This window comes from Lissotriton vulgaris, chromosome 10, assembly GCF_964263255.1.
Source record: "Lissotriton vulgaris chromosome 10, aLisVul1.2, whole genome shotgun sequence".
Lineage (NCBI taxonomy): Eukaryota > Metazoa > Chordata > Amphibia > Caudata > Salamandridae > Lissotriton > Lissotriton vulgaris.
Genome location: NC_141698.1, coordinates 229,008,207 through 229,035,560, shown reverse-complemented (window position 1 = coordinate 229,035,560; position 27,354 = coordinate 229,008,207). Strand labels below are relative to the sequence as shown.

Genomic DNA, 27,354 nt, shown 5'->3' with positions numbered 1-27,354 from the left:
TGCGCATGGAAAAACCATATCCACAAGTCGAGCCTTCTCCTACATTGATCCTAAAGCACGGCATGAACTGCCACTACACAAAAAAGTCTCCTCTACACTTCTTGAATTCCGGAAGAAGTTGAAGACCCTTTTGAGTAGTCTCACTAGGTCCTATGTGTAGCTAGACTGACACAGTGTGCTCTACAAATCTCCATAACATAACATAACATATACCTTCCCCATATCTAGTATAAAAAGGGCACACTCATTTGTTTGTTGTGTAGAATGAAATATATGTGTAAGCATAGGTTCATGAGTGCTACGGACCGGGATAAAGCCACATTGGTCATCTTGTAATATTGATCTCACTACTTGTCATACTCTACTTGCCAGAGCTTTACATAGAATTTTGACATCTGCATTTGTCATGGGTAGTGGTCTGTATGATGCTGGGTCCCATAGATATTTTTTCTGCTTTAACATCATTACAATAATGGCCTCCCTCGTGTTCTCATGAAGTCTACAGATCTGTTTTGCCTTCATGTAGACTTCTTATACCAGTCTGTGGAAACCCGTCTCTCCCCATTGATATTCCAGCAATCGCCTCAAGCATCTCTTGGACTCACTATTCTTTACTGTGCTTTGAAGATGCTTGAGGAGTTGATATTATGCTTATGCTAAATCTAAAGATTTATTTTTCACTGTGAAATTGTGGTACATGTTCAGATATCTTCTGGCGCGCTGTAATCCATAACGTGTGTTTAAGATTTGCCCAAAAGGTATGAATCCAAAATGCATGGTTGTCATTCAGTAATGTATAGTACATATTCAGAGTACATTCCAGATCTGCAACTTCACTCTGTAATACTAAGTGCAAGCAGATATTTGCACCATCATTTAGAACTTTAAACTGCCTGTCTGGATTTTAACCATTACTCAGAAAACTTGATTGCTTGCCTTTTTGGCACCATCGTACTTTGGCGTTAAAACAGTGTGCTCTTGATTAAATTCCCTAATGGAATACAGAAAGTGGGTGAGGGCAGTTCAAAAGGCTACATATTAATTTAATTCCTCGTCAGCAGTAAGGTAAGCCACCTGTTGCCCAGCTAAAGACCAGGGTGTGCCACCCTTTGTCTGCTCAGGCGATACGCTGTAACAAGACTACTTTAAAGTATTTCTGTAAAGTTAGATATATTCTTCATTCTTTCACAATGGTATATTAAAGATTATGAGATACCCTGGGGGCACTATCGTTCCAAGATCACCACTCCATTCACAACTAATGTACACACTAAGCTTTGGCAGTTCCTATAGCAATCATGGAGACCTCAACAAGTGTGGCGCCACTGAGTGCTCGCCCTGGCTGCCCTGTTCTCTCTGTGTTTGCAGCTACAGCATGGGGCTCTGCTCCTAATTAAACGAGAAGCAGGCGCTCATTTGGATCTTTGTGCTGAACATGGTCTATACCTGTAAAAGGAGGTCAGAGGCCCCTGGGTGAATGCAGGTTAGCTCTGGGCATATTCCCTTAGGCAAGATGATTTTTCTGGGCCACTCATCTCAGTGTCTGGACTCTTATCGTTGAGCAAACAGCTCATGTGAGACAAGACACTCACCTCACCCTGCCCCCTCTCAGCATGTAGGTAGGATTCCATGTCACTGGCACAGCCACAGCTTCTCCAGCAAGATGTGTAGTTTCAGGCAATGTCCCCTTGTGTTTGGAATATTGGCTATCAGCGATACCAGCCTTGGATACCAGCAGCTCTGTGAATTACACTTTCAGAGACCTTTTTGTTGCCACAGGTGATTCCGGTGGTTTCCAGGGCCCGCGAGAGGGGCGAGAGCAACAGAGAGCCTGGGACTCCATTTCCCAGCTGTCTTAGCGGCGAGCACGCCGCCGACAAGACCAAAAACGCACCAGGAGGCGTTTAAATCGAGGAGAGGGCTCCCACAGCGCAGGAGCACTTGCAGAGACCTTTTTGTTGCCACAGGTGATTCCGGTGGTTTCCAGGGCCCGTGAGAGGGGCGAGAGCAACAAGAGAGCCTGGAACTCCATTTCCCAGCTGTCCTAGCGGCGCGCACGCTGCCACCGAGACCCCAAACGCACCAGGAGGTGTTTAAATCGAGGAGAGGGCTCCCGCATTGCGGGAAGCGCGGGCGGGCCCGTCTGCGCTCGTCAGAGACCGTAGCAGGCCAGGCTGGGCCACCCCCCTGATAGGCAGCATCCCTCAAGCTCTACTGTGGCGAGTTATTTGTACAGTTATCACGAGTGCAAAAACATTACGCTATGGGGAAACGTACCATCATACAAATCTCCCACACTTCCACCTCCATGGATAGTATGTTGGAAAGAGCAGTTAATAATGTTGCAAATGAGATTGAACTAACCGAGAGGCGTTTGTCCCTGGGACTGGCAATTTCTCAGCTTGTTCCTTCTGCTGTGGAAGGTGATTGTATTAGCCCACCATTTACACCGAATGCATCAGCTACCCCCCTCAGGGACTTACAAGTCTTGGACATTGGCTGCAATATGGAAAGTAATCAAGGGAGTGAAGGTATTGGGGCTGTGGAGGAATTTTCAGGAGCGACCTGTAACAAAGATATTGTACCATGTAGGAATGTTTCTCCTAATCCAGTAATGAAAGGGGCAAAAAGAAAGCAAAAAGTAACCAAACCTATGAGCTCTAAGAAGTAACAACCACCTTGATTAAAACAACAATGTACTGTCCTGAGCTCTTGGATCTATTCACACTCAGACTGAGTCTATGACAGGTCCCTCAACTTGCTTTAGACTTGGCAACCCCTCAATTGACATTATAGTGAACACTGTGTATGAGTTTATCAGAGGCCTTGTTGATAAGAATGTTACCACTCTTTGGAAACACTTAGATCATTTGGAATCATTAACAAACAAATCAAGTTCATATACTAATATCTCTAAACCTACCCCACAACAAGGGGAAAACCTAAAATCACAGCCCTCACGTGCAGCGAGCTCTAATAAGCTACCGCAAAACCTGACTTCGACACAACTTCCCTCTACTTGTACCACCAGTGTCTGTGACACCTGTTGTAAAGTCAAGGAATGTTTTACATCTAACCCTATCCCTGCACAGATTAAATTGCTAACAGCAAGTGCTATTAGTAGCCTACACCCATCAGTTCACCAAGCTAGTCAGGTTGCTACCCTAAATCTTGTAAATGATGCCACTTTAGCCTGTAACAATCAGAGCGCGAAATCCCATATTGAGGATAATGTCAGTGAGTATGCTGAGGCAAGCAAAGGAGTTCTTAGCGTACCTCCGGCAGCTTGCCCCTATGTCTTAGTCCTAGCAGGTGTCCCCCCCACTAAGAAAAAATCAGACTGAAACATGGGACCAACTGAGAAACAAAAGTGCCGACTGGCTTATTAAACATAAAGGGCTTAGGGTGGCAAATATCAGAGACATCATAATGGCGCGCAGGGTAGGGCAGGTTGGACAATCACCTAGAGGGAAATTGTATCGTCATTAACTTTCGCCACTCATCGCTAGTGAGGTAAGAACAACCTGCATGCTCTGGGCTGATACAGGGGCTGTGGGCTCGAATAACGGGGCACTAGCAGCACCATTGTTTTCCCAACCACACTAGGTACAACACGTTAGGGACTTGGTGACGGTGCACGTTTCCCCACCCCCTTTTTTGACATATGCAACAGAAAAACAGTAGCCTGAGCCTTGTTTCTTTGTTTTGTTTCTTTTGGGTCCAAGCGCACTGGCCGAGAGAGGAAGCCAGGAGGAGAGACGCCAGGAAGCTCGCAATGGAGGGCCTTACAATTAATACATCGTCCAGATTTAAGAGACTGTCTGATAACTGTACCTTAAAATAAAATAAAGAGTATAGAATACACCAGTGCAGCCTGGGACTGACTGCTTTTAGAAAGGGGGGCAGACAGACTGCTGAGGGTACCGCGACCACAGAGACCCTAAAGTAATTAAATTTCCTTCTGAAGATTTACAGATTTGTTATATAACTAAATATCCCATAAACACGAAGAGAGTGTACTTTACAAACAAGCATTGGCAATGGCAATTGCTTGGGTTTAAGAATAGAAACCATTATGAATACAGTTATTAAATATATACAGAGTTACAGTTGGTAAAACAATGTACAACCCCACCCCCTATAGTGTCTAACAAGAATCATCACATTGAAAAGCTTCTATGCCTAGGGTTTGTCAGAGTGTGTGTTCAACACCAAAATACTTGATTCTTGCCTACTATGGTAATATATGAGATTACATGTAACCAAATACCTGTCTACAGCCTGTAAAATAGTGTGATGATAATCCACAGTTAGAGGAATATTTGGTTTAACAGATCCTTTTCACAGTAAATAACCCAGGTCTACTGCCTTTGTCATAACGTTTATCAAAAACAGCCAAGACTTACGGCATCGGGCATAAATTGACTCTGCGCACCAAACAGGACTATAGATGATATTATTGGCTTGTCACCATAACCAACTCACGCCTACTCTAGAGAGTGTAAGCTTTTCCACAAGTAAAGCATACAGTCATACAAATACAAATGTATATACAGAGCTTTGGACTATACCATTACCGGATGAAAGGCAATATTTCTCTCCATGTGTTCCCTCACCTGGCGTGTCACGCAGTTTGGTACTAACTTTTCCCCATGTCAAAGAACAGTAGATGTTTCAGCGCCCAGGCTACTGTGTTGCATAGTTAAATACATATAGGATCCCAAAGGCGAGACTGATTGCATTACAAATGCTTGTTACTAAAGACCCTGGAGCTAGAAATGTGATGCCCTCAACGGACATTTTTAGAGTAATCTGGAAGGGTATTGATAACGGTAAACTATTTTCTAAAATGATAACAGCTTATTCATCATCTATTGAGATTTGTTTATCTTTATTGTCTAACGATCCCAACCCAGAGGTAATTTAATGCTTTTGGCCATCTATGTGCTGACATTAAACGACTGATCCCGCTGCCTGCATTTAACAATAACAAGAATTCTAGATGGTTTAACAACGCTTGTTTGCGAGCAAATAAAGAGCTCCGTGCGGCACTTGCAGCAGTACCTAGGGACACAATCCTTGTCAAATCCCTGACATAACTTTATAAACAAGCGGTGAGGCAGCATGAAGATGAGATTTAAAAAGAACGCTGGGATAACATTGGAAATGGTTTTTGGGCAGCAGTTAAAGAAATGAGATCTAAGAGCCTTGCACTTACTCCTTTAAACTGTAACATAAGCAGTGAAGCTTGGGAAGCCCACTTTACTACAATCTATACAGCTCCCACTGAGAGCGAGGATCCTTTTGATTCCCACGTTGTCTCACGGATTCAGATATCGGTATCAGAAGTAGAGGATGCTATTAATCAAAGTTTGGGCAATAAGGCCCCGGCCCTGACAGCCTCCCCATTGACCTCCTCAAATATAAACCGGAGTTCTGAGTGCACGTTTTACTTAATATTTTTAGTAATCTCACAAACACTTTTGTACCTAGCATATGGTCTACCAGCATTATTGTTCCGATTTTTAAAAACAGGGACTGATCCAACCCTAGCTGCTACAGACTGATCTCCCTGATTGGTAATACACTTAAGATACTTGGGAGGATCCTGTTTAATAAAATCAGATCATGGGCTGAGGAGGAAAACATTCTAAATAAGTGCCAGTTAGGATTTAGAAGTAAATTGGGAACGGGTGAACAATGTATAAATCTCAACCTGATTGTTGGTAAATACACTGTCGTTCGGCAATCTCCCATTTACTTGGCTTTTATGGACCTCTCCTTAGCCTTTGATTTTGTTAACCGATCATGTCTATGGTCAGTTCTTTTAAAGTATGGGTTGGATGAGGTCTTAGTTAATTTTTTAGCCTATTTGCACAAGGACTTGAAGGCTCAGGTGAGGATTGGTAAGGATGCAGAGGTTTCGGGAAACATCAATATTGGTAGAGTAGTCAGGCAGGGGTGCGTACTGGCCCCACTTTTGTTTATTTTATACAACAATGAGTTACATAATTTTATGTCGGCACTCACCAACGATGTCCCGAAAATTAATGGCAACGTACTCCCCGTCCTACTATACGCGGGCGAGGCGGTTCTAATGGGCCTCACCCGAATGCACTGCACATTTAATTTAGGAGTTTTGTAGATTTTATGGCCGGCCTAGATCTCAGCACTAATTTTAAGAAATCATTTATAATGAGTTGCGGCCCCAAAAAGCAACATATTAACTCAATTTCCTCAGGATCTGAATGACTCCAATGAACTCTCACTTTTCCATATTTAGGTCTAATGTTTTCAGATAATGGTCCTTGTGTTGCCCATTTAGCACATAGCAGGAGTACATTTCTAAAGTCCATTAATTCAATTGTGTGCCTTCCACAACCAAAAAGAGCTTTGGGCAATTCGGCCCCCGGCCCTGACGGCCTCCCCATTGACCTCATCAAGTATAAACCAGAGTTCTGAGTGCCTGTTTTACTTAATATTTTTAGTAATTTCACAAACACTTTTTTACCTAGCACATGGTCTACCAGCATTATTGTTCCGATTTTTAAAAAAGGGGACTGATCCAATCCTAGCTGCTACAGGCCAATCTCCCTGATTGATAATACACTTAAGATACTTGGGAGGATCCTGTTTAATAAAATCAGATCATGGGCTGAGGAGGAAAACATTCTAAATAAGTGCCAGTTAGGATGTAGAAGTAAATTGGGAACGGGCAAACAATGTATAAATCTCAACTTGATTGTTGGTAAATATACTGTAGCTCGGCAATCTCCCATTTACTTGGCTTTTATGGACCTCTCCTTAGCCTTTGATTTTGTTAACCGATCATGTCTATGGTCAATTCTTTTAAAGTATGGGTTGGATGAGGTCTTAGTTAATTTTTTAGCCTATTTACACAGGGACTTGAAGGCTCAGGTGAGGATTGGTAAGGACGCAGATGTTTCGGGAAACATCAATATTGGTAGAGGGGTCAGGCAAGGGGTGCGTACTGGCCCTACTTTTGTTTATTTTACTCATCAATGAGTTACATAATTTTATGGCGGCACTCACCAATGATGTCCCGAAAATTAATGGCAACGTACTCCCCCTCCTACTATACGCGGACGAGGCGGTTCTAATGGGCCTCACCCCGAATGCACTGCACACTTTATTTAGGGGTTTTGTAGATTTTATGGCCGGCCTAGATCTCAGCGCTAATTTTAAGAAAACATTTATAATGAGTTGCGGCCCCAAAAAGCACCATATTAACTCAATTTCCTCAGGATCTGAACGACTCCAATGCACTCGTACTTTTCCATATTTAGGTCTAATGTTTTCAGATAATGGTTCTTGGGTTGTCCATCTAGCACACAGCAGGAGTAAATTTCTAAAGTCCACTAATTCAATTGTGTGCCTTCCACAACCAAAAAGAACTGAGGTAGTGATATCTATAATTAAAATCTACAAAACACAATGCATACCTATGGGACATATGGTGCAGAGGTTTGGGGTTTTACCAACTGTAGTAGCATCCGGGGTGAAGAAAATAGAATTTGTAGGAAACTTTTGGGGGCCCCAATTTTATCATCAAACTTTATTTGCCAAAGGGAATTAAAAGTGTCTTATATCGAAGACTACATCAGGTCTCGGACGGCTATATTTTGATTGAAAAATTGGCAAAACCCTGCAGCGACGCTAACCAGAGAAATCATAGCCGACTGCCTTAAATGCGACAAGGGTGGGAACATACCGTGGCTTTCAGCTGTTAGAAACAGCCTGATCAGTGTGAATTTTGATCATATTTTTTTTAACCTAAGTAATACAGAGGGTATAACTAAGAAGAGCCTCCAGGAGGCTTTATACGATCAATATAGTGACTCAAGACAAACAACTGAGCTCCTGAAATCGTCAATTGCAAGGTACATATCCTTGGTGTCTGCTAACTGCCCCCATCACATTTGCTATCTAGCTATCTTTTAAAGAACTTAAGTAGCTGGGAGAGAAGCTTGCTCTTCTGCCTTAGAGCAGGCACCTTAAAATATCTATTGTGCTTCCCCATGGGCTTTAACAAAAACCTTGAGCAAACGACCTGTCCTGTGGCAACCATAGCAACCAATCAATGTTACATTTCTTATTCTTTTGTAATTTTTAAGGCAACTGCCAAAGTTGACTACAGAATAACCTACACAGAAATTTTAAGTCTTGAGAGGATAGATTTGATTTTTAGTGTAGGTTCTTTTCTGAAGGCGGCCGTCCGTTCACGCGCCTCTATGAGTACTCTATAAAAGCCTTTGATCTCACTTCACAACATTTTGCTGCTATTTGCTGTGAACCGTAAGCCTATATGCTGGGCGGTGTTTCGTAGAAACTGTTGCCTTTTACATCATGGTTTTTATTATATAGTTTATATTTGATTGCACTTTAATACATTATGCTGCTATTTGTCCAGACCTGATTGCACTTTGATATATCATGCTGTGAATTTTAAGCCTATATGTTGGGAGGTGCTTTGTATAATTTGTCGCCTTGTATATTATGGTTTTTATTATATAGTTTATATCTGATTGCACTTTAATACATTAGGCTGTTACTTGTTCAGATCTGATTGCACTTTGATATATCATGCTGTTATTTTTTCATATTTGATTGCCCTCATATCGATTTTACCTGTTAGTTGTTTACTGCCAAATTGCACTTTACCATATTATGCTCCTACCTATTAGGAAGAATTTAGCCATAAGGTCTGAAGACGTGGCTGCTCTATATATTTAGTTTCTTATATAACATGTGTATTTTTATTGCTGATTATGCCATATATTACAAATCCCTGTTTACTTGTTGTTTTTATGTGCTGGTATATTAATTGTGCTTTTATGGCTATTTTATATCCGAATAAAGATTTTTTTAATTGAATTGACACCCTTCCTTGGTCACTGAAGCAGCTTGTAATTGTAACACTATGGTAAGTTTGCGTCCTACCTTCATACAGAGTTTCCAGATAGGGGATGTAGGTCTAATGTGTACACTTTAGGAACCAGTCTCAGATAATTCCTTTTCATAACTACATTTTCCTTCTGGAGTGCAGACAATTCTCTGAATAAGGTGCTGACTCTCACAGTAAGTATTCATTATACTTACACCAAGCAGGACTACCCTTAACATAAATACATTGATTGTGAAGTTCTGCACCTGCCAATCATCACCCTCCCTTCATTGGCCACTCAAGTGAAGAATAACAGCACATGCCCCGCTTAGAAATTTCTCTCTCACTAACAAGGGAATATGCTGACTCGCAGCATTTCCTCACCATCATTGAAATGGTAGTGTGCCGGAAAGACCAATCAGCAACACCTTGCTAAAGAGGTCACATTCAATTCTAAGGACAGCCCTGTCACCACCCCTCCACATTTTAGTGACTGGGGCTACACTTTCCAGACCAGGAATGTAGGCAATACACTTCCACTGGCTGAGGTGGCTGTATCAACACCTCCATCTTGTGTCATTTTAAAACCAAGACAATCCAAATGGATGCCAATGGCCTACACTATATGTACACTGCTAACAGGCACTGTACAAATAAAACAAACACCCGCCCCACCGCCACCATTGCAGGGTCTGGGCATGACAACAGTGAGTAACATTATACAAGCAGGCTAGTAGGCATGACTCTCAGTTATGGAAACTAAGAAAAAGTTCTGCCCCTATTCTAATCTAAGCTTAACAATTTAAACACAGTATGGTGTCACCACCACTCACTGTTTAGGTCCCAACGACACAGAGGTTAGTCTTGAATACCTAATGGGACTCCCTACTCAACCGCACAAGGACAATTTTAGCCCTAGATCTCGGCACGTACATAGGAATACACGGGTGCTTGACCAAAAGAAAGCCTGGATATCAAAATCAATTGCAAGCAGGTAACTAAGGGCAGGGGGTGCACGTCCAATCAATCATGCAAGAGCATTCATGTATCAGCAGGCAGTCTTCAGCTGCAGTTAATGCTAGCTCTAGACATGACTAGGAAACACTAGCAGTAGAAGTTGATAACAAATAATCACCAGATATACATGGAATAAGCACAGGCAGCACACACATGCAGTACTTATTTGTACTTGAAAGCAGGACAACAGAATATAGTGCAAAAGATACTCACGTTTTGAACGGCAGATGACAGGATGTCATGGATTTCAGCTGAGCCGTGGGAGTTGGTCATGTCTCAGAAAAGGGCTTAGAGGTGATAGGAGGAACACGGATAAGAAGCAGCGTTCTTAGCCTTTTTCTGTCTCACAAACACTCAGAGGGTGAAATAGGGACAGCATAACCTATGAAGTCATAAAACACAAAAAGGTCGAACAGGATTCACAACAAGTCCATAACAGGCAAAGGAAAGTATTGCTACAACATTACATCTTCAATGCACTAGGAAGCACTATTAAAGAAAACGTTCTCAGTCACTTTTAAGCTATAAAGCTCTGTGAGAGAAGCCTTTATTACCATCCCCCAACAATGTAGAGTGGCTGAAAAAACACACACATGAAATGCCCGCAGCACAGTTTACCAGAAGAACCCCTGGGATCAGCCCCTACAAAAGCAGTTACAGAGGAAAATCCAAACATTACATCATGATATCCCATCAAACATTTCCCAATATAACATTATAGGAGGAAGTACCCTCAACAGCACTCAACAATACATTGCTCAGAAATCTAGAGAGTCCAGGGCAAACTCCATCAACGGCATCACTCATTACAGGTCTCAGAAAGCTTGCATAAGGAACTTAAAGTGACAGATCAAAAAGGCTCTTTCCCAGGAACCTCCATGAATAAGTGACCTAACAAAGAGATCCCAGAGGGGCCACAGAAACAAAGCACTACCTGACAAAACTCTATCCCAGACATCAATTCCTCTTAACATTGCCCTGGCATTGGAAATCTCAAGAAAGCCTCTCCTATACGAACTACATGACCGCCTTAAAAAGAGCCCACGACAACATCATTAAACAAAACCTACAAGATTAATCCTAGCACCACAACCCTTAGCAAAGTTCTGCCACGAGAAAACTCCTTCCTGAGCTCGCAACAAAGGCTTGACAGAAGAAAATCCTTCAGCACGGCCACTCCAAGAAAACCCTGGTAGAAAACCCACAGTCCACAGCTACTGCTCTAATCAGCAGGAAATCTGGTGCTAACAGTCTGCCAGAGAAGCATTCCTACAGGCACCTTCATCAGCAGTAGATCGCAACCCTTTTTCAAATGACTACCATAAACATTACTACAAACAAAATATCTTTTAAAAAATCAATCACCTCTAAATGTCACTACCACTGCACTACAGATTGTAACACCTGTAACTTCACTGTTTCTGTGTACTACATTTAAATATCGGCACATGGAAACCTACACTGGTGGTATAGGAAAATATTCAGAGAGCTGTTAAAACACTTAGAGAATGAGGAGGAGACAAGGCGGCGTTCCTGAATGCTACCCAAGCATCTTGTGTACCATTCACCCCTCATATACAAATATGAACGACTGTCAGGAAGTACTATTGTGGCCATACCTTAACTGGGGATGGAGTGTGAAAATTAATAAGGTAGAAAAGCCAAAGGTCAAAACTATCATGAAATACTTCTAAATGATTCCTTAACCCTACAAAATCTTAATTCGATTCCCAATGTGCAAGATGAAATGATCTAATAGAGAACGTTGGAATAATAGTGGCAGTTTAGGTTAGTATAAATATTAGGACACTGGTTGAACAGGACTATCTATCCAAAACAATTAGCTGCACTTCTGCTTGCTTTAAGGGAGAAGGGTTTAGAGAATGTATTTGGGTGTCCTAATGCAAATCTCGGAAAGTGGTGTTAAAACCTAGGGCAAGCCCCCTGGTCTTATAACAAGCATTTTCAATGTAATAGGTCTCGCATTAGGAAAGTGTGAGCTATTGGTATTGTAAATGACAATTTGTGGTGTTGTCCCTGAGTGATGTGGTGGTGTTCCTGAGTGATGTGGTGGTGTCCCTGAGTGATGTGGTAGTGTCCCTGAGTAATTTTGGTGGTGCCCCTGAGTGCTGTGGTGGTGCCCCCGAGTGATGTGGTGGTGTCCCTGACTGATGTGGTGGTGTCCCCGAGTGATGTGGTGGTATCCCTGAGTGATGTGGTTGTGTCCCTGACTGATGTGGTGGTGTCCCCGAGTGATGTTGTGGTATCCCTGAGTGATGTGGTTGTGTCCCTGAGTGATGTGGTGGTGTCCTCGAGTGATGTGGTGGTGTCCTCGAGTGATGTGGTGGTGTCTTCGAGTGATGTGGTGGTGTCCTTGAGTGATGTGGTTGTGTCCCTGAGTGATGTGGTGGTGTCCCTGAGTGATGTGGTGGTGTTCCTGAGTGATGTGGTGGTGCCCCTGAGTGATGTGGTGGTGTTCCTGAGTGATGTGGTGGTGTACCATAAGTGATGTGGTGGTGCCCCTGAGAGATGTGGTGGTGTCCCAGAGTGATGTGCTGGTGTCCCTGAAGATGTGGTGGTGTTCCTGAGTGATGTGGTGGTGTCCCTGAGTGATGTGGTGGTGTCCCTAAGTGATATGGTGGTGTTCCTGAGTGATGTGGTGGTGTCCCTGAGTGATGTGGAGGTGTCCCTGAGTGATGTGGTGGTGTCCCTGAGTGATGTGGTGATGCCCCTGAGTGATGTGGTGGTGTCCCTGAGTGATGTGTTGCTGTCCCTGAGTGATGTGGTGGTGTCCCTGAGTGATGTGGTGGTGTCCCTGAGTGATGTGGTGGTGTCCCTGAGTGATGTGGCGGTGTCCCTGAGTGATGTGGCGGTGTTCCTGAGTGATGTGGTGGAGCCCCTGAGTGATGTGGTGGTGCCCGTGAGTGGTGCCCCTGAGTGATGTGGTGGTGCCCCTGAGTGATGTGGTGGTGTCCCTGAGTGATGTGGTGGTGTACCATAAGTGATGTGGCGGTGCCCCTGAGAGATGTGGTGATGTCCCAGAGTGATGTGCTGGTGTCCCTGAAGATGTGGTGGTGTTCCTGAGGGATGTGGTGGTGTCCCTGAGTGATGTGGTGGTGCCCGTGAGTGGTGCCCCTGAGTGATGTGGTGGTGCCCCTGAGTGATGTGGTGGTGTCCCTGAGTGATGTGGTGGTGTACCATAAGTGATGTGGCGGTGCCCCTGAGAGATGTGGTGATGTCCCAGAGTGATGTGCTGGTGTCCCTGAAGATGTGGTGGTGTTCCTGAGGGATGTGGTGGTGTCCCTGAGTGATGTGGTGGTGTCCCTGAGTGATATAGTGGTGTTCCTGAGTGATATGCTGCATTCGATACAGTGTCCCATGACATACTCGTGACTCGCCTGCAGCAGCTGGGGATTGGTGGCACGGCCCTGGCATGGATTAAATCCTTCCTCTCAGGGAGGTCCCAAAGGGTACTTCTTCGTCCCTTTAAATCGGAAGATAAACCCCTTCTGTGCGGTGTGCCTCAGGGCTCGGCCTTGAGCCCTCTTTTGTTTAACGTGTACCTAGGCCCGTTTGCCAGGGTAGTTGAGTCCTGGGGGGTCAGCGTGGTCTCTTATGCTGATGATACTCAGCTCGTCTTTTCCTTTAGAGACCACGCTGACTCCCATTTTTCCAACTTTCGCAACTGCCTTGGTAACATCTGCTCGTGGATGGCTTCTAATCACTTGGCTCTGAATACGGACAAAACGGAGGTGCTTTTCTTTAGCCAGAAATCGACCCCCCTGCCACCCTGTGGTGGCCTACGGTTTTAAACCCCCCTCCTAGTCCCGTACAGTCGGCCCGCAATCTCGGCTTCCTTTTTGATAACTCTATGTCCTGTAAAGCTCAGGTCAACAGAGTTACTGCGGCCTGCTTTGGAAAGCTGCGTATGATCAGGAAGATCTTTCCTTATCTCCCTCTGACGTCCCGCAAAACGATTGTCCATGCTCTTATCACGGCACATCTAGACTATGCCAACAGCCTGTACGCCGGTGCCCCCCTCTATCTCATTGATCGACTACAAATTGTTCAGAATGCGGCAGCTAGACTCATCGGAAACATCCCTACCCGCAACTCGGTCTCAGCCTACTGGAATGAACTACACTGGCTCCCCATCTCCCGTCGCATTCAATTCAAAATTTTGGTCCTTGCCTTTCGGGCTATACACGGAATTGGCCCGGCTTACCTGAGTAAAAGACTCAAATTATCTGTATCAGCCAGATCTTTGAGATCAAACAGCCTTCGTCTTTTGGTGGCACCCAGATTTCGGCTCGCCAGGAGTGGCGGCAGAACGTTCGGAGTGACCGCTGCCAAGTTTTGGAACAGCCTTCCTCTGGACCTTAGGTTCATTGAGTCAGAGCAAGTCTTCCGACGTAAACTTAAGACCTGGCTGTTCACAAATCTCTGATTAAGTTATCCTTGTGGACCTATGCAGCTTCAGGTTATGATGGAATTGCTCCTGGTAGATCCCTCCTCGTGATTAACATGTACTTACAGCGCCGGGACACCCCCTTCGGGGGTAGCTGCGCGCTTTATAAGCTTCTTAAATAATAATAATAATAATAATGTGGTGGAGTCCCTGAGTGATGTGGAGGTGTCCCTGAGTGATGTGGTGGTGTCCCTGAGTGATGTGGTGATGCCCCTGAGTGATGTGGTGGTGTCCCTGAGTGATGTGTTGGTGTCCCTGAGTGATGTGGTGGTGTCCCCGAGTGATGTGGTGGTGTCCCTGAGTGATGTGGTGGTGTCCCTGAGTGATGTGGCGGTGTTCCTGAGTGATGTGGTGGTGCCCCTGAGTGATGTGGTGGCGTCCCTGAGTGATGTGGTGGTGTACCATAAGTGATGTGGTTATGCCCCTGAGAGATGTGGTGGTGTCCCAGAGTGATGTGCTGGTGTCCCTGATGATGTGGTGGTGTCTGTGAGTGATGTGGTGGTGTCCCTGAGTGATGTGGTGGTGCCCCTGAGTGATGTGGTGGTGTTCCTGAGTGATGTGGTGGTGTCCCTGAGTGATGTGGTGGTGCCCGTGAGTGGTGCCCCTGAGTGGTGTGGTGGTGCCCCTGAGTGATGTGGTGGTGTCCCTGAGTGATATGGTGCAGCAGCACAGAGACTGAAGCTAAGAACACGCAGGGTTGAGTGCTACAAAGCGTGTTCAGTTTCAAAGCACAGAATGATGGAGACAGGAATAAGCAAGGGAAACAGGAAAACACAGGGAGCGTGTATAATGATAGAGGCAGCGAGGGCTGGGGCTTGGACAGCAATCAAGTACGGGGTCGAGAAGGCACTGAATGGGAGAACACGGAAAACACCCAGGGCCAAGGAAGGAAGATGCAAGCACACAAGCAAAACAAGCTCCCAGCATTGCTGTGGCGGGGGCGGGGAAGGGGGAGCGCATTCCTTTGAAGTCTGATGCTGGGGTGGTGGAGCGGCAGCCTTTGAAGTCTGATTGGGGGGGAGCGGCAGCCTTTGAATTCTGATGCGAGGCACAGACAAATGGTGGTGTGTGACGTGGCTGGTTTGTGAATGCGCATAGATCACATGAACTGTGTCTAATCCGCCGTTTTGGTAGACTGTTCTTTTCCCCTTACTATAATCTCGACGGAGCAATGCGCAAGCGCATTGGCTCAGGTGAGACCTAAAAATCGTACACTGCTAACAGTGCTGAGTGGCCTAGAGTACATGTTCATCAAGGCATTTGATCTAGACATCAATAATCAATCAATGTGTATTCCAAGTCACAACCGCCAATAAAACATTATTGCTACAGTTATACAACTGATTAAAAACGGACTACATCAATACAGAGGATAGGCAAAAAGCTCATGAAAGAAATAACATAAAAAAATGTCTGTGTTTTGCAATAAGTGAGAAAGCAGGATACTCTCCACGAGTTACATGATCAATCCCCTCAGAGATTTTACAAACAAATGATTTAAAATACAATATAGTGCTCAGAATTTGTGAACTATACAGCGTTCTTATTTAAGACAACCTGCATACAAGGAATAAGGTGCACAAATTGACATATGGAAACCATTGAAACCTAACAAGAATCATCATACTTCCCAAATGTTTACCATCAGTAAAGGTGGCACGTTTGATCAAATAAACCACCTTGCTGCAACTGGCGAAATTTACTGAAGCCCCATCCACTCAGTGAAATAACTCGAAATGACCTCAAAGAACGATCAGTGAAGAAGTTAAGAGTACAGTTACTGTACTTCGAGACGGGGGAATCATTGGCAATCAATCTAAGGATGCGGCTTAATTACTTCCAACGCCAACGTTTTCTGAAACACGAGCTAGCCACTTCTAACGCTAGTGTGAGTAAACTGGGCAGCAAAGTAAAAAAGCATTAGCAACGCCAACAGGTCTAGACTTCAAAAGGGCGAGTTTGTGGCTTTGCCGATGTTTGTTGGCACTGGCACACAAACGCAAGATCCATAAGACTGCTGGCTAACAATCCTAGAATGAGTTTTCAATTAAAGGAAACCCTTTCCAAGATGGCCACCCATGAGCATACATGTAACATGATGCATGCACATCATCATGTGTTCGAATCATGCTGGCAACTTTTAATTTACCACGCGAACACGATGGACTGCAAGAGCAACAAAACACATGCATTTCCTTGGAATACTAAATACATATATTGATTAAAGGAATGGACGAGCACCTTAAATGACCATATAACCTGGGCAGACGTATAACCAATGTTGTCTTTGTGTGGTAACACTATATACAAGGGCTGCAGAGGTTGTCGCTTGTCATATATATATATTTATGTGCCCAAGCGCAATATGCGTACTACTGGTTTCATTCGGCACGATATATGCCACACCTTGCAGTAGAAGATGGCGATGCACACCCCATTAAGTAAGCACCCATATTACGACACCAGGGGCCCCATTTGACAAAACTTTAGTCAGCTTACAGACAAAACTCCACTTTATGCACCAAACCTACCCCTGGCGCAGCTCCTGGCTCTATCGGTTACACAAGAGAAGGATAGTATGGGATTACTGGAACAGATTGGCATCACAGTGATGGGTGACATATACCCGAACTGAACATTCCTAACACCAACCGACCTGCTGACATTTCTAAGCAATCAAAAGCTCTTGTTCAAATTTGCTTACCACAGGTTGCGCGCAGCAATTCAGGAACTATACCCCACATTTCCTAATGAACCCCCCCCCCCTCATTGGAAACGCTATTATTATTATTAACCGCCCCAAGCAACACCCACATAGTGGCAAGACTCTACAGGACCCTGCAGAGGGAAATTGGCGCTAATACGCAAAAAGCACACGACAAATGGAATCTGTTACTAGAAACACCTCTAGCAGTGGAGGAGTGGCAAGCCTGCTGTTCACTTACTGAGCTTCTCACACCCAAAGGGAATTTACTTATCATACATTATAAATATTTGCACCAAACCTACCACACTCCATTCCACTTCCACAAACATGGTCTGCGTATAGACGCAAAATGTAAACGATGTAGGACAGACAAAGCTGATTTTGGCAATCTAGCGTGGGATTGTAGTAAAGTGAATCTTTACTGGGAGCAGGTGGTCCAGCTGTTAAATGGAATTCTGAATTGTAAACTAGATTGCACGCCACAATTATGTTTGCTAGGTCATTCGACGCATTTAAAATCTACCAAGAAAAATGTTACTCTAGGCAAAACGAGGAGTGGCCATGCATTGGGACAGCAGGAAGTCACCTAACGTTGCTCGTTGGATACTGGACTCTATCTATTGTAAAAACAACTTTTTGTTATATGCAGAAGAGCTGCCCACAACTGCCAAACCCTCTACTTTCTGGGAGCCTCTTACCAACTACTTACGTGACCATCCGGACCTATTTAAACCTGTTGCATAATAGTGACATGTGTTGGTATACTGTGTCATTGCTGAGAAGTATAATTTCTATGCTAAATACCACTAAATGCTGTGCTATATACAGTTATTATCTGAAGGATGTATAATGTAAGATGGACTTGATATTGTATACGAATATGATTTGTTCAATTTGCTGAAAAATGTTTAAATAAAATATATATTAAGAAAAAAATTCTATGGGGTATTTTTTTTCTAAGCGCTATCCTGAGGATGGTCTCGCATATTCATTATCCAAGAGACTGTAACATCAACGTCTGTCCACTACTTGCTTCTTTGAAACAAGTTTGGCATTTGTCAAAACACAAATCATTTTGTTATCGATGGATTTGGTACTTTTGGCCCTATCTATGGATTTGAATGGATAATTCTGGGTAATTCGTGTGCTGGATGCTGTAAATTGTATAACCCATCCCTTCTGAGTGTGTCTTTTGTTTGACCCTTTAAGTAAAACATTTGTGTTTTCTTGTATGAGGCTGAGTGTTGAATTATTTTCTTTATCACTTTGATGCTCAGGATTTAGAGATATCTTGATGTATATATTCCTGATAAAATCTATTTATATTCCATGAGTTAGGGGAGCCTTGTCAGCCTTTTGTTATTTGGTTTCCAAATAGTTGGTCATAGTGTTCAACACATTCCTACGTAGGGATTTCTAGTTCTTTCTCAGAGCTCTTTACTTTTCTTTTTCTGCTTCCACCATCCTTGTCACTCTTCTTACATGACATTTTGTGTTTCAAATGAGTGGATGGCAAACACACAATAAGATTTCAATTGGATTCTTCTAGGGGTCTCCAGCACCAATACTCTTTTTAGGTGTGGCCTGGGTCACTTGTTGCTAATGGCTGGCATCGACCAGCTCTGCCAACAATCTAGACTTGTATGTCTGTCCGCTTGTGGAGCCTCTTGTCGATAGATATGGGACTTACACAACGGTCACTGGAGGAGCCTTGTTATTTTTGTGGAAACATAGGAGAAAGGAGCTTATCAGTCGAGGAGCAGGAACAGCAAAAGCAGGCAGGGCTTGGTCAGATAGCTTAAGCCCGATTATCTGTGGACATTTGCCCACTGGCCGGTTAAATAAACCAAAGACACTTCCCAGCCACTACCCAACCCAGCTTCCTCTAACCCCCACCTGCTGCAGTGAGCAGCAGGCATTAGGCCTTGAGGCATCAGGTGAGCCCTGGGTGATGTGGAAGCAACCAGACAAGATTAGCAGTGAGGTGTGTACTCTCAGGAGCGCCCCTGCTTCACCAGCTGTACTCTTGAGCTCAGGAAGGCCTGGCCCAGCTGGTTACGATACCCATCAGATTCATTGTAGACTCATAGCTGACTTGAATGCAGATGTTGTTCCCCTATAATACTGCTACTAAAGAAACAGAAAAAAAAGAAAAGAAACCGCCCCTAAACAATGTTTCTGGGACCTTGGAACTAGCCAGGTTAATACCTAGCTGACATCAGGTACGATCAGCAGCGCTGTACAGTGATCAACAAATAGTTCCCGATTTAGGTGGCCTATTTCTCTGCCTGGGCAATGAGTAAATTACTCTATTGCCCTAATGGTGATGCTGCCCACAGAATTTAGAAATGACCCTAAACTATTTTATTTTTTAGTTTCAAAAAGAAATTAATAAAGTGGGATATTTGTTTTTGAGAATAAAAAAGAATGCCCCCGCCCCCTTGCCATAGGATTCTTCTCTCTTGGCGATGGGAACATTTTGTATTTTTTTACTGTCCCTAAGGGTTTGCCTGTCAGTGACAGACGGTAAAATAAGGGCCTAAATGTCCACTCATCCTATTATTATTATTATTATTACCATTTATAGAGCGCACGGCTACCTCCAAAGGAGGTGTCCCGGCGCTAATTGGGAGGAAGGATAGATAGCCAACTATCTGATGGCCCTCACGTTAGGCGTCAGAGAAGTTTGGCTACATCACCACCGTAGCCAAACCTACGGTCCGCATGCATTTAAACTGGGCGAGCGGACCTCTCTGTTGGCAAGGAGGGAACACTGTCGCAGTTGTGACTGGGTTTCCTCATCTCTATTATCTAAATTATCCTGCAAGTTCTTAAAAGCCCACCTGGTTTCCTCCCAATTTGAGATGCTGCACAGAGTGAAAACAAGGCACCAGAAGGCAGGCTCTCCACTACTGTTTGCAAAAGAGGTTTAAAGGTCTCCATCAGCAGTTTTTTTAAACACTGTCCAGGAGATATATCAAAGTTGAACCTCATGGATGGAGAGCTTTACGTGGAGGTGAGGTAAGGAAACTGCTTCGCCTTCGAAGAATCCAGAATAACCCAGTGGCCTGTAAACAGTTTCCTAGCGTACATGAAATATGCAACCCCTGTTTTTCTGCCTTGCTCGAGTCATCACAAGTCTCCCTAGTGGACACAGCTGATCTAGTGGACTGATGCAGCGATGTAACAATTGAGCCCGATAGGCTATTCCAGCTTTCCATTCAGGATTGCAACTGGACAAGGCCCCCGACAAGTGGTGCCAGCCTGGATGACTGTTCAGGAGGTCCATGAAGGTACCTGCTTAGAGGGGCTTTCAGCATAAAGCAATTCAGACTTATAAAAAGAAGTCCAGAGCCATTGGTCTGTTCACTGGTAGATCCAGTTGGCTAGGTCGAACAGGCACAGGAAGCCAGGGCCTCGCCAACAACATTCTTTGCAAGCATCAGGGATCTTTCCCAGCACAAGTTTACTGCCATGCCCCGGCACAAAGGAATTGCAAAGAGGGCCAACACAGCCATTACAGGTTAAGAGGATAACAACAGCCTTGTGGAAAGTACTAAGTATCTGGACCAGGCAAAAACAAATATATCACAGCGTGGTGAACTTCACGATTCTAGACTCTTGAAGCTACTAGGAAGCTAGCAATACATTAGTCCAAAAATGGGTCCAAAATAAACCGGCATAAACTCTATGACCATGGTGTTCTAATATCCTGGCCAAAACAGAACATTCCTAAAACGCTGATTAGTCCTGAATAACAGCGTAAGAACGTTGGCAAACCAGTGAGTACACAAATGCCACTGGAATCAGGACAGGATATTCCCCCTAAAGCTGGGTTAGACTTTCTTCACTCTTTGAGGATCAAGCCGAGGAGCTCACACATGAACTTAAGCCCCAATGAATCATTTAAAGAGGAGCACTTATCACACTTCGTCTCTAAGGGCCTGAGTTAGAGTTTGACGGATGTCGAGTTTGCCATGTTACTAGTACCATAGGTTATAATGACATTGTACTACGGTAGACGGGACATTCGTAACGTTTGTGATGGAGTAAACCCATCCACCAAACTCTAAATCAGGCCCTTTAGCATTCAGTAGAAATACAAGCATGGGCCTACAACCGCGGGGGCCGGCCGCTAGACAAATTAAAATTAATTAATATCACAATACGACACAGCTCATCAGCCGACAACCCAAAGGTCCGGCAGCGATTCAGAGTAAAGCTTGTATTGGAATGCATAGTCAGAGTTCAGGATAGGACAGAGGTTTCATTTTATATTATATAAGAGAGGATCAGGTGCCATACAATCAAACAGAAGAAGCGGGGGCAGGGTAAAAAACAGGATATACATGTAATGACCACTATAATGGAAATTTGGCGCAAGAGCACATAGGTCGATACAAAAGAACACACAATATACATTTCCATGTTGCGCCAATACTCAAGGCCTGCCCACCCACAAATCAAGACACCATGAAAGCGAAAGCACGAAGTACAAGCATACGATAAGAATCCGAATGATTCGTAGTTATACTGACCCTACAAAAGAAAGAGAAAGAAGGAAGGCCATAGAAAATAAAAAAGGCAAAATAAACCCCCCCTTCAGCCCCCCACCCTGCACCCCTGCAAATGGCTACAGCCTAACCCCACTAGCAGCGTGCCTGTCGCCCCTAACAACTAAAACCCCAAAGGTAGGAAAAAGAAGAGCGGAGGAGGGCCTATCCATGTGGGCTCCCAGCCCCTTTAGACCCCCCGCCTGAAACAGCCACCCCCTATCAGTAAAAGATAACCTTATGACAGCAATGTAGAGAAATTAGAGGGTACTGTGAGTCACCGCCCAGCCTCTTAGAGCAAACAGTTGCAGGTCCAACACTTGTAAAAGCCATGCCAAACCATCCCGATCCAGCCGATCTTAACCTTGGCCCTTCCGAACAAAAACACAAACCCCTTCCAGCGAGACCCAGAGGCACACAAAGAAGCAATAGAGAAGAGAAGAGTCTGCAGAAATCAGCCCATGGCTACCAGCAGGCAGTGAGTCCTCAAGAACCGTAGATGCAGACGAACTCTCCCTCCGAGATGAACAGTCCCAATGTGTCTTGAACAGGAGTCGTAGCGTCGCCAGAAAATGAGAAGATGACCACAAAAGAGATGGAAAGTCACAGACAAAAGTCTCCGGGAGGGGAACGCCTGACGATATCTCCAAAGCCGGCAATAGTGAAAAGTTCAGCAATACCATGCCATCCTCGGGAACACCGTCTACCAGGGCACCATCCGATGATTCCATTACTTGTTTCTTCACGGTTCCTCACACGGAGTCAAAATGGCCGCGTTTTGAATGGCTGCAGAATCCCGTTTCAACAATAAGGCCGGGCCCGGTTCCACCAGGAGAATTTCAGATAGGCGCAAGTCCAACTTGCTCAGCAAAGTATCCACATGTGAGCGGAATGCCCAAAGTTCTGCCAGTATTAACCGCAGCGATGGTTCATGCACCGTTCGATCCATAATCTCGTGTTCGGTATCAATCACTATCACCTCCCCGGGTGATTCCGGCACCCACGGGGGGGGATAGACAGGATCTCGAACGTGCAATTGCAAAGGGTGACCAGTCTCTGTTCGCAACCACGGTCAACCCAGTTAAGGCCGCAGGCCAGTGACCCCGAACCACCGAACCCCGGCGGGAGCAAACCGGGGCCGCGGGACGGGGGCCCCCACCCGCGGCCAGCAGCACGCAGACTCACTTCTCCGTCGATACTGAGCAATGAAGACGATCGCCACCAAATCCGGGCTGAAACAAAGCCTCCACTCCGGTCGACCGGGCCCAGCCTGAGTCTCCTGGCCGATGTTGTTGCACTACAGCCCGGCTGTGAAAGTACTCCAGGCCCCGGCTTCACCGCTGGAGCAGGCCGCAAACTTACACTCGATGTAACTCCGTCAAACAAGCTGATAAAAGTTTCCGGATTTCACCATCGGAATGCGGGACAGTTCATGCACACAGAGACTAGGCGTTAAGTCACGATAACATGCAGGATATCGCGGCGGGTTAGGAGGGTCGATGGAGCCAGGAGCCTAAGCAGCCATCTTGCTTGCTGACGTAGCTCCTCAGGCCCTACATTCTTAATGCAGTGCTCCCCCGGGTTGATGTCACAAGCACTTTAGCAAGTCTCCCATCACCATTAAACAACCACTATGAATTATACAGCAGCATTGCTGACCACTACAGTTGATGCACTGAACTACCAATCCACGAAAATGGATACTCGAGTAATCATTTTGGCAAGTTACAAGGGATCGATAAGGCACTAGATTACTCTGGAACAAGAAAAAGCACTTTCGCAATGACTTAACCACTATTTTTGCAAGGACATCATAGACACGCTCAAGAGGGTATTTAGTGTATTGACCACATTATTTTCCACTTGGCAAAAAATCCAATGCAATATGAGTGCAAGGTTATCACCCAAGTGCAACACAGATAGAGATCCTAAGAAGGCAGTACTTCCAGATAGGAACATGGCCTCTTCTTGCCCCAGAATGACATCAGATCAGGAGGCCCCTAGAGCAATCACTCAGCAACAAGCGGCCAAACACAGGCGTAAGTCATGAACTCAAGTAGTTTACCAGTGGTTTGTACAAACAATTTGCTAGTGTGTCCTGTCACCATTAAAGAAGACAAGCCGGAAGTAACCTAGCCCAATCTTACTGCCCAAGAAAAACAAGAAAAAGCTCAGATTAATGTAAGGAACCCTATCTAGCTTGTTATGCGAACTACAACAACAAAGGTTTCAGGCAGTTCATAACTTGGTGGTCTCGACTGAGACACTGCCAAACATGAATTTAGGCCATGAAACTGGTGTTCACTATGCCTCGGCTAGCTGTCACCAAAAATGAACTTAGGCCATGAGACTGGACGTCCACTAGGAGCTTGCAACAAAATCATCTTCTATGCTGGAGCATGGCTTGCCAACTAAAGAGGAAGGGACGAAATGGAAGGCATGCATTGGTATAAGCACTTCCACTCCAGTGGAAAAATCAACAGCTATCAGGGAAATCCAGTGCAAACCTTCTGGGAAGGATCAAGACAGGTGCATGACCCCATAACTGTTGAAGGAGACTTGCACTGACACCATGTACGTGGAGAGGGGAGGAGATGATCAACACTTTTAGAACCCTGCCAAGGATGTCCACATTTCTCAATCAAATACCAATGCCCCCAAGCAGGGGCTTGATTCAACCAACCAGAAGGTGATAGACATCCCTCGCAGTCAACCAATCATCCTCCAGTATAAGATTCATTGGAATATGAGGGAGGCCCATCCCCACTACTTTGTTTCTTTCAGATTTCTCCTGTTGTTTCTTTCAGATTCCTCCTTTTGTTTATTCCTCCTGTTGTATCTTTCAGATTCTTCCTGTTGTTTCTTTCAAATTCCTTCTGTTGTTTCTTTCAGGTTCCTCCTAACTGTTGTTTCTTTCAGATTCCTCCTAACTGTTGTTTCTTTCAGATTCCTCCTAACCCCTGCACTACGCCCATTCTGGTCCATCCTTCACCCACTCCACCAACCTTGTACCCTAATAAATAAGACAACATGCATTGTAGTTATAGTGGTCGTTTGTTGGCCGCAGTTTGTTAGGATTATGTACATACTCTTTTTTCGGTCATCATTAGTATGATCCCTGGTCATTTCTGCCATTTGCAAACTGCCATAACTTGGTTATAAATCATACATATCCATACCATGTTATGCATATCATATTGCAGTGCCTTCTGTACACCCCAGTTCGTAAATGGCACCCAAACCAGTTCATTGTTAGTTCTTGGTAGTCCTTCTTTTCTGGTCTCTTATGGGACCACTGTTTGGTTGGTCTCCCAAGCCCTTTGTGTGTAGGGGGGGTAGTTTCTCCCCGGAGTTAGGCCCCAACTCGCTACCGTTTTGTGCCCTGCCGTCCGGCCGGGTCTGGGCTGCGAGAGCCATCTCCGTTTCCTACCCCGTCCTTGGCTTGGCCAACTCACCCTGCATCCCAAAGCAGGTGGCCCTCCTCCTACACACCGCCCTGCCAGTGTGTCTCCTTAAAAAACCATTGCACCATTATCTCTCCACCACCCCGCAGGGAGGCTACTGTCTTCCTGTGGCTCCCCCCGATTTGTTTGTCTCTTTTTTTTTTATACTTACAGCCTGCCAGGGCCAATGCATCCCACAGGTTATCCCAGAAGACTCTCCTCCCCTCTTCTGATAGGTGGATACTGTCCTGGCCATATAGTTCAGGGCGCCCCTAATGGATAAGGACATGCCTGATGGATTCAAAACCATTGGTCTTGCAAAATTTGTGAATCACAATGTTCATTTTTCTTCTGGAGTTATCCACTGCTTTGTTTGACTCTGCTCCCCTCCAATGCATTCTACTGATCACCTCAGACCATACAATGGTTGTGCCACCAAACAATGTGGCTGCTCCTGTGGGGTCCGATTGTATGGCTTGCGCCAGAGCCTTCCTTCCCACCTGGGCCATGCAGTTGCCCCCAAGGTGAATGATCAGTACGTCTGGGTGCCAAGCTGAGTCTGCCAGCAGGTTCTTGAGAGTCACCGGTAGTTGACTCCATCTCATCCCTGGCTGTCCCAACCAGCGAATGCATGTGCCTTTGGGTCTTCTTGCCATCCTGTGGCCTGCCCGCTGCCACTACGTCTGCATCCCGGACATGAAGGAGTGGCCAGCCACCCCTACCATACAGGGGTGTTTTCCTGCTAGAAAAAGGATCAAAACGCCAGGCGGCTCGGAGTGGCGGTGGTGCCCCAGCCCCTCCTTATCACCCTTGAAGTGGTCCCATCACCCTGCTGTGTGGCATCCCAAGGTGACGGGCCTGGCCACTCACCCTGCCGTGCGGCATCCAAAAGTGAGTGGCCCCCCACCCCTGCCGGTGGGATCTAGAGTAACTGGGGCCTGATGTAGGTTTTGTATGCTCTGGACTGCCACCTTCCCACTGCCTGAGTCCTTGATTTCGACATGCCGTACTGCGATGCCGAGGTTGCCACGCTGATCCTGCAAGAGTGGGAGGCGAATGCTTCTGGGGGCAGCCCGGCTTTGGCGAGGGCCTGACGAATCACTGCTGTGAATTGGAATTTGCTCAGGTTGCTCCCATCCTGAGGTTTGAAAAATGGCCCGTCCCCTGTCGGGCGAGTTCCCATGTATTTAAGCAAGCAGCACACTGTGCAACATTTGCTCCCCTGTATGCACTGCAGCTGTATTACCGCCCCCTTTCCTACCTGGTTCGTTTGGACCTCCTCAGCACTATCTCCACTGACGTTGCCCCGGGTTTGATGTCTGTGGCTTGGAGGCACCGCCCTGCATGCCCATGTGTCCTGGGTGCCACCAGCTCGCTGATGCAGAATGCGCCAAAGAATGCAGTGGAGAAGGCTGCCTGAAACATGTGGAGCTCAAATATGTCCTTCGCACAAGCTGCTAGTGCCTCCATTAGCTGGCCCAATCTATTGAAATCTATGGGACGCCTTCTGTTCGCTCTTTTCCCCTCAGCCCATTTCCACCCTTTCAGAGCTGCTTTGAGGTACAGGGAAGCCGTGGGATATTCCCCTGTGTATCTTTGTGAAATGGGCTATGGCCGCCAGCTGGGCCTGTGCCCATGACCTTGATTTCTTGTTGTTAAATGCCCATTGTCCGAATAGTTCCACTGCTCTTTGTGTCTTGCCCATATCTGACAGAGTCCTATGCCCCCTATTTGCATCACTGTTGCTGCGTATTTCTTGTACCGTCTGGCTGCCTCTGGGATAAGGGCCTGATTCACCATTGCAGATAAGTCTACCCCCCAGGTCCCACAGGTGTTCTGGAAAAGTGGTCATCACCTTGTCCGCCCCAGGCACCAGTTCCCTGAATCGGCTCATCTGCGATCTGGACAGGGCGTCCGCAACTGCGTTGTCCATACCCGGTACATGGCGGGCCTTCAGATCCAAGTTCCCTTCCAGCTGGAATTTAACCAACTGCTGCATTATTCTTAGAGTGTCAGGGCAACTTGCTGAACCATTATTATTGGCCTGTACCACCCCCCTTAATGTCTGACCACAGTGTCAACGTCATGTTCTTTAAGTCCTGTCTCCATACTGTCAATGCTACTGGTGATGCCTTGCCTGTGCCACTTATAAGGCAACTGGCCTGCGCACCATTTCTTACCCAGAATTGCCCCAAAGCCTGTGCTCCCTGTGGCCTCAGTGAATAGGGCTATCTGCCTGGCTGTTACCCAACCCCCTCTTA

The 27,354-nt window shown here is 45.6% G+C and overlaps 1 protein-coding gene across 2 annotated transcripts in view; it reads right to left on the bottom strand.

The window, feature by feature from the left end:
• Positions 1-27,354, bottom strand: part of SLC4A2 (solute carrier family 4 member 2) — a 1,480,655-nt gene that overhangs the window by 1,219,625 nt on the left and 233,676 nt on the right. For both annotated transcript variants that reach the window (XM_086940913.1, XM_086940912.1), the window contains exon 2: positions 10,136-10,304. In XM_086940913.1, the coding sequence (XP_086797039.1) occupies positions 10,136-10,195 (60 nt within the window). In that variant the 5' untranslated portion in view covers positions 10,196-10,304. The remainder of the gene's footprint in view (positions 1-10,135; positions 10,305-27,354) is intronic.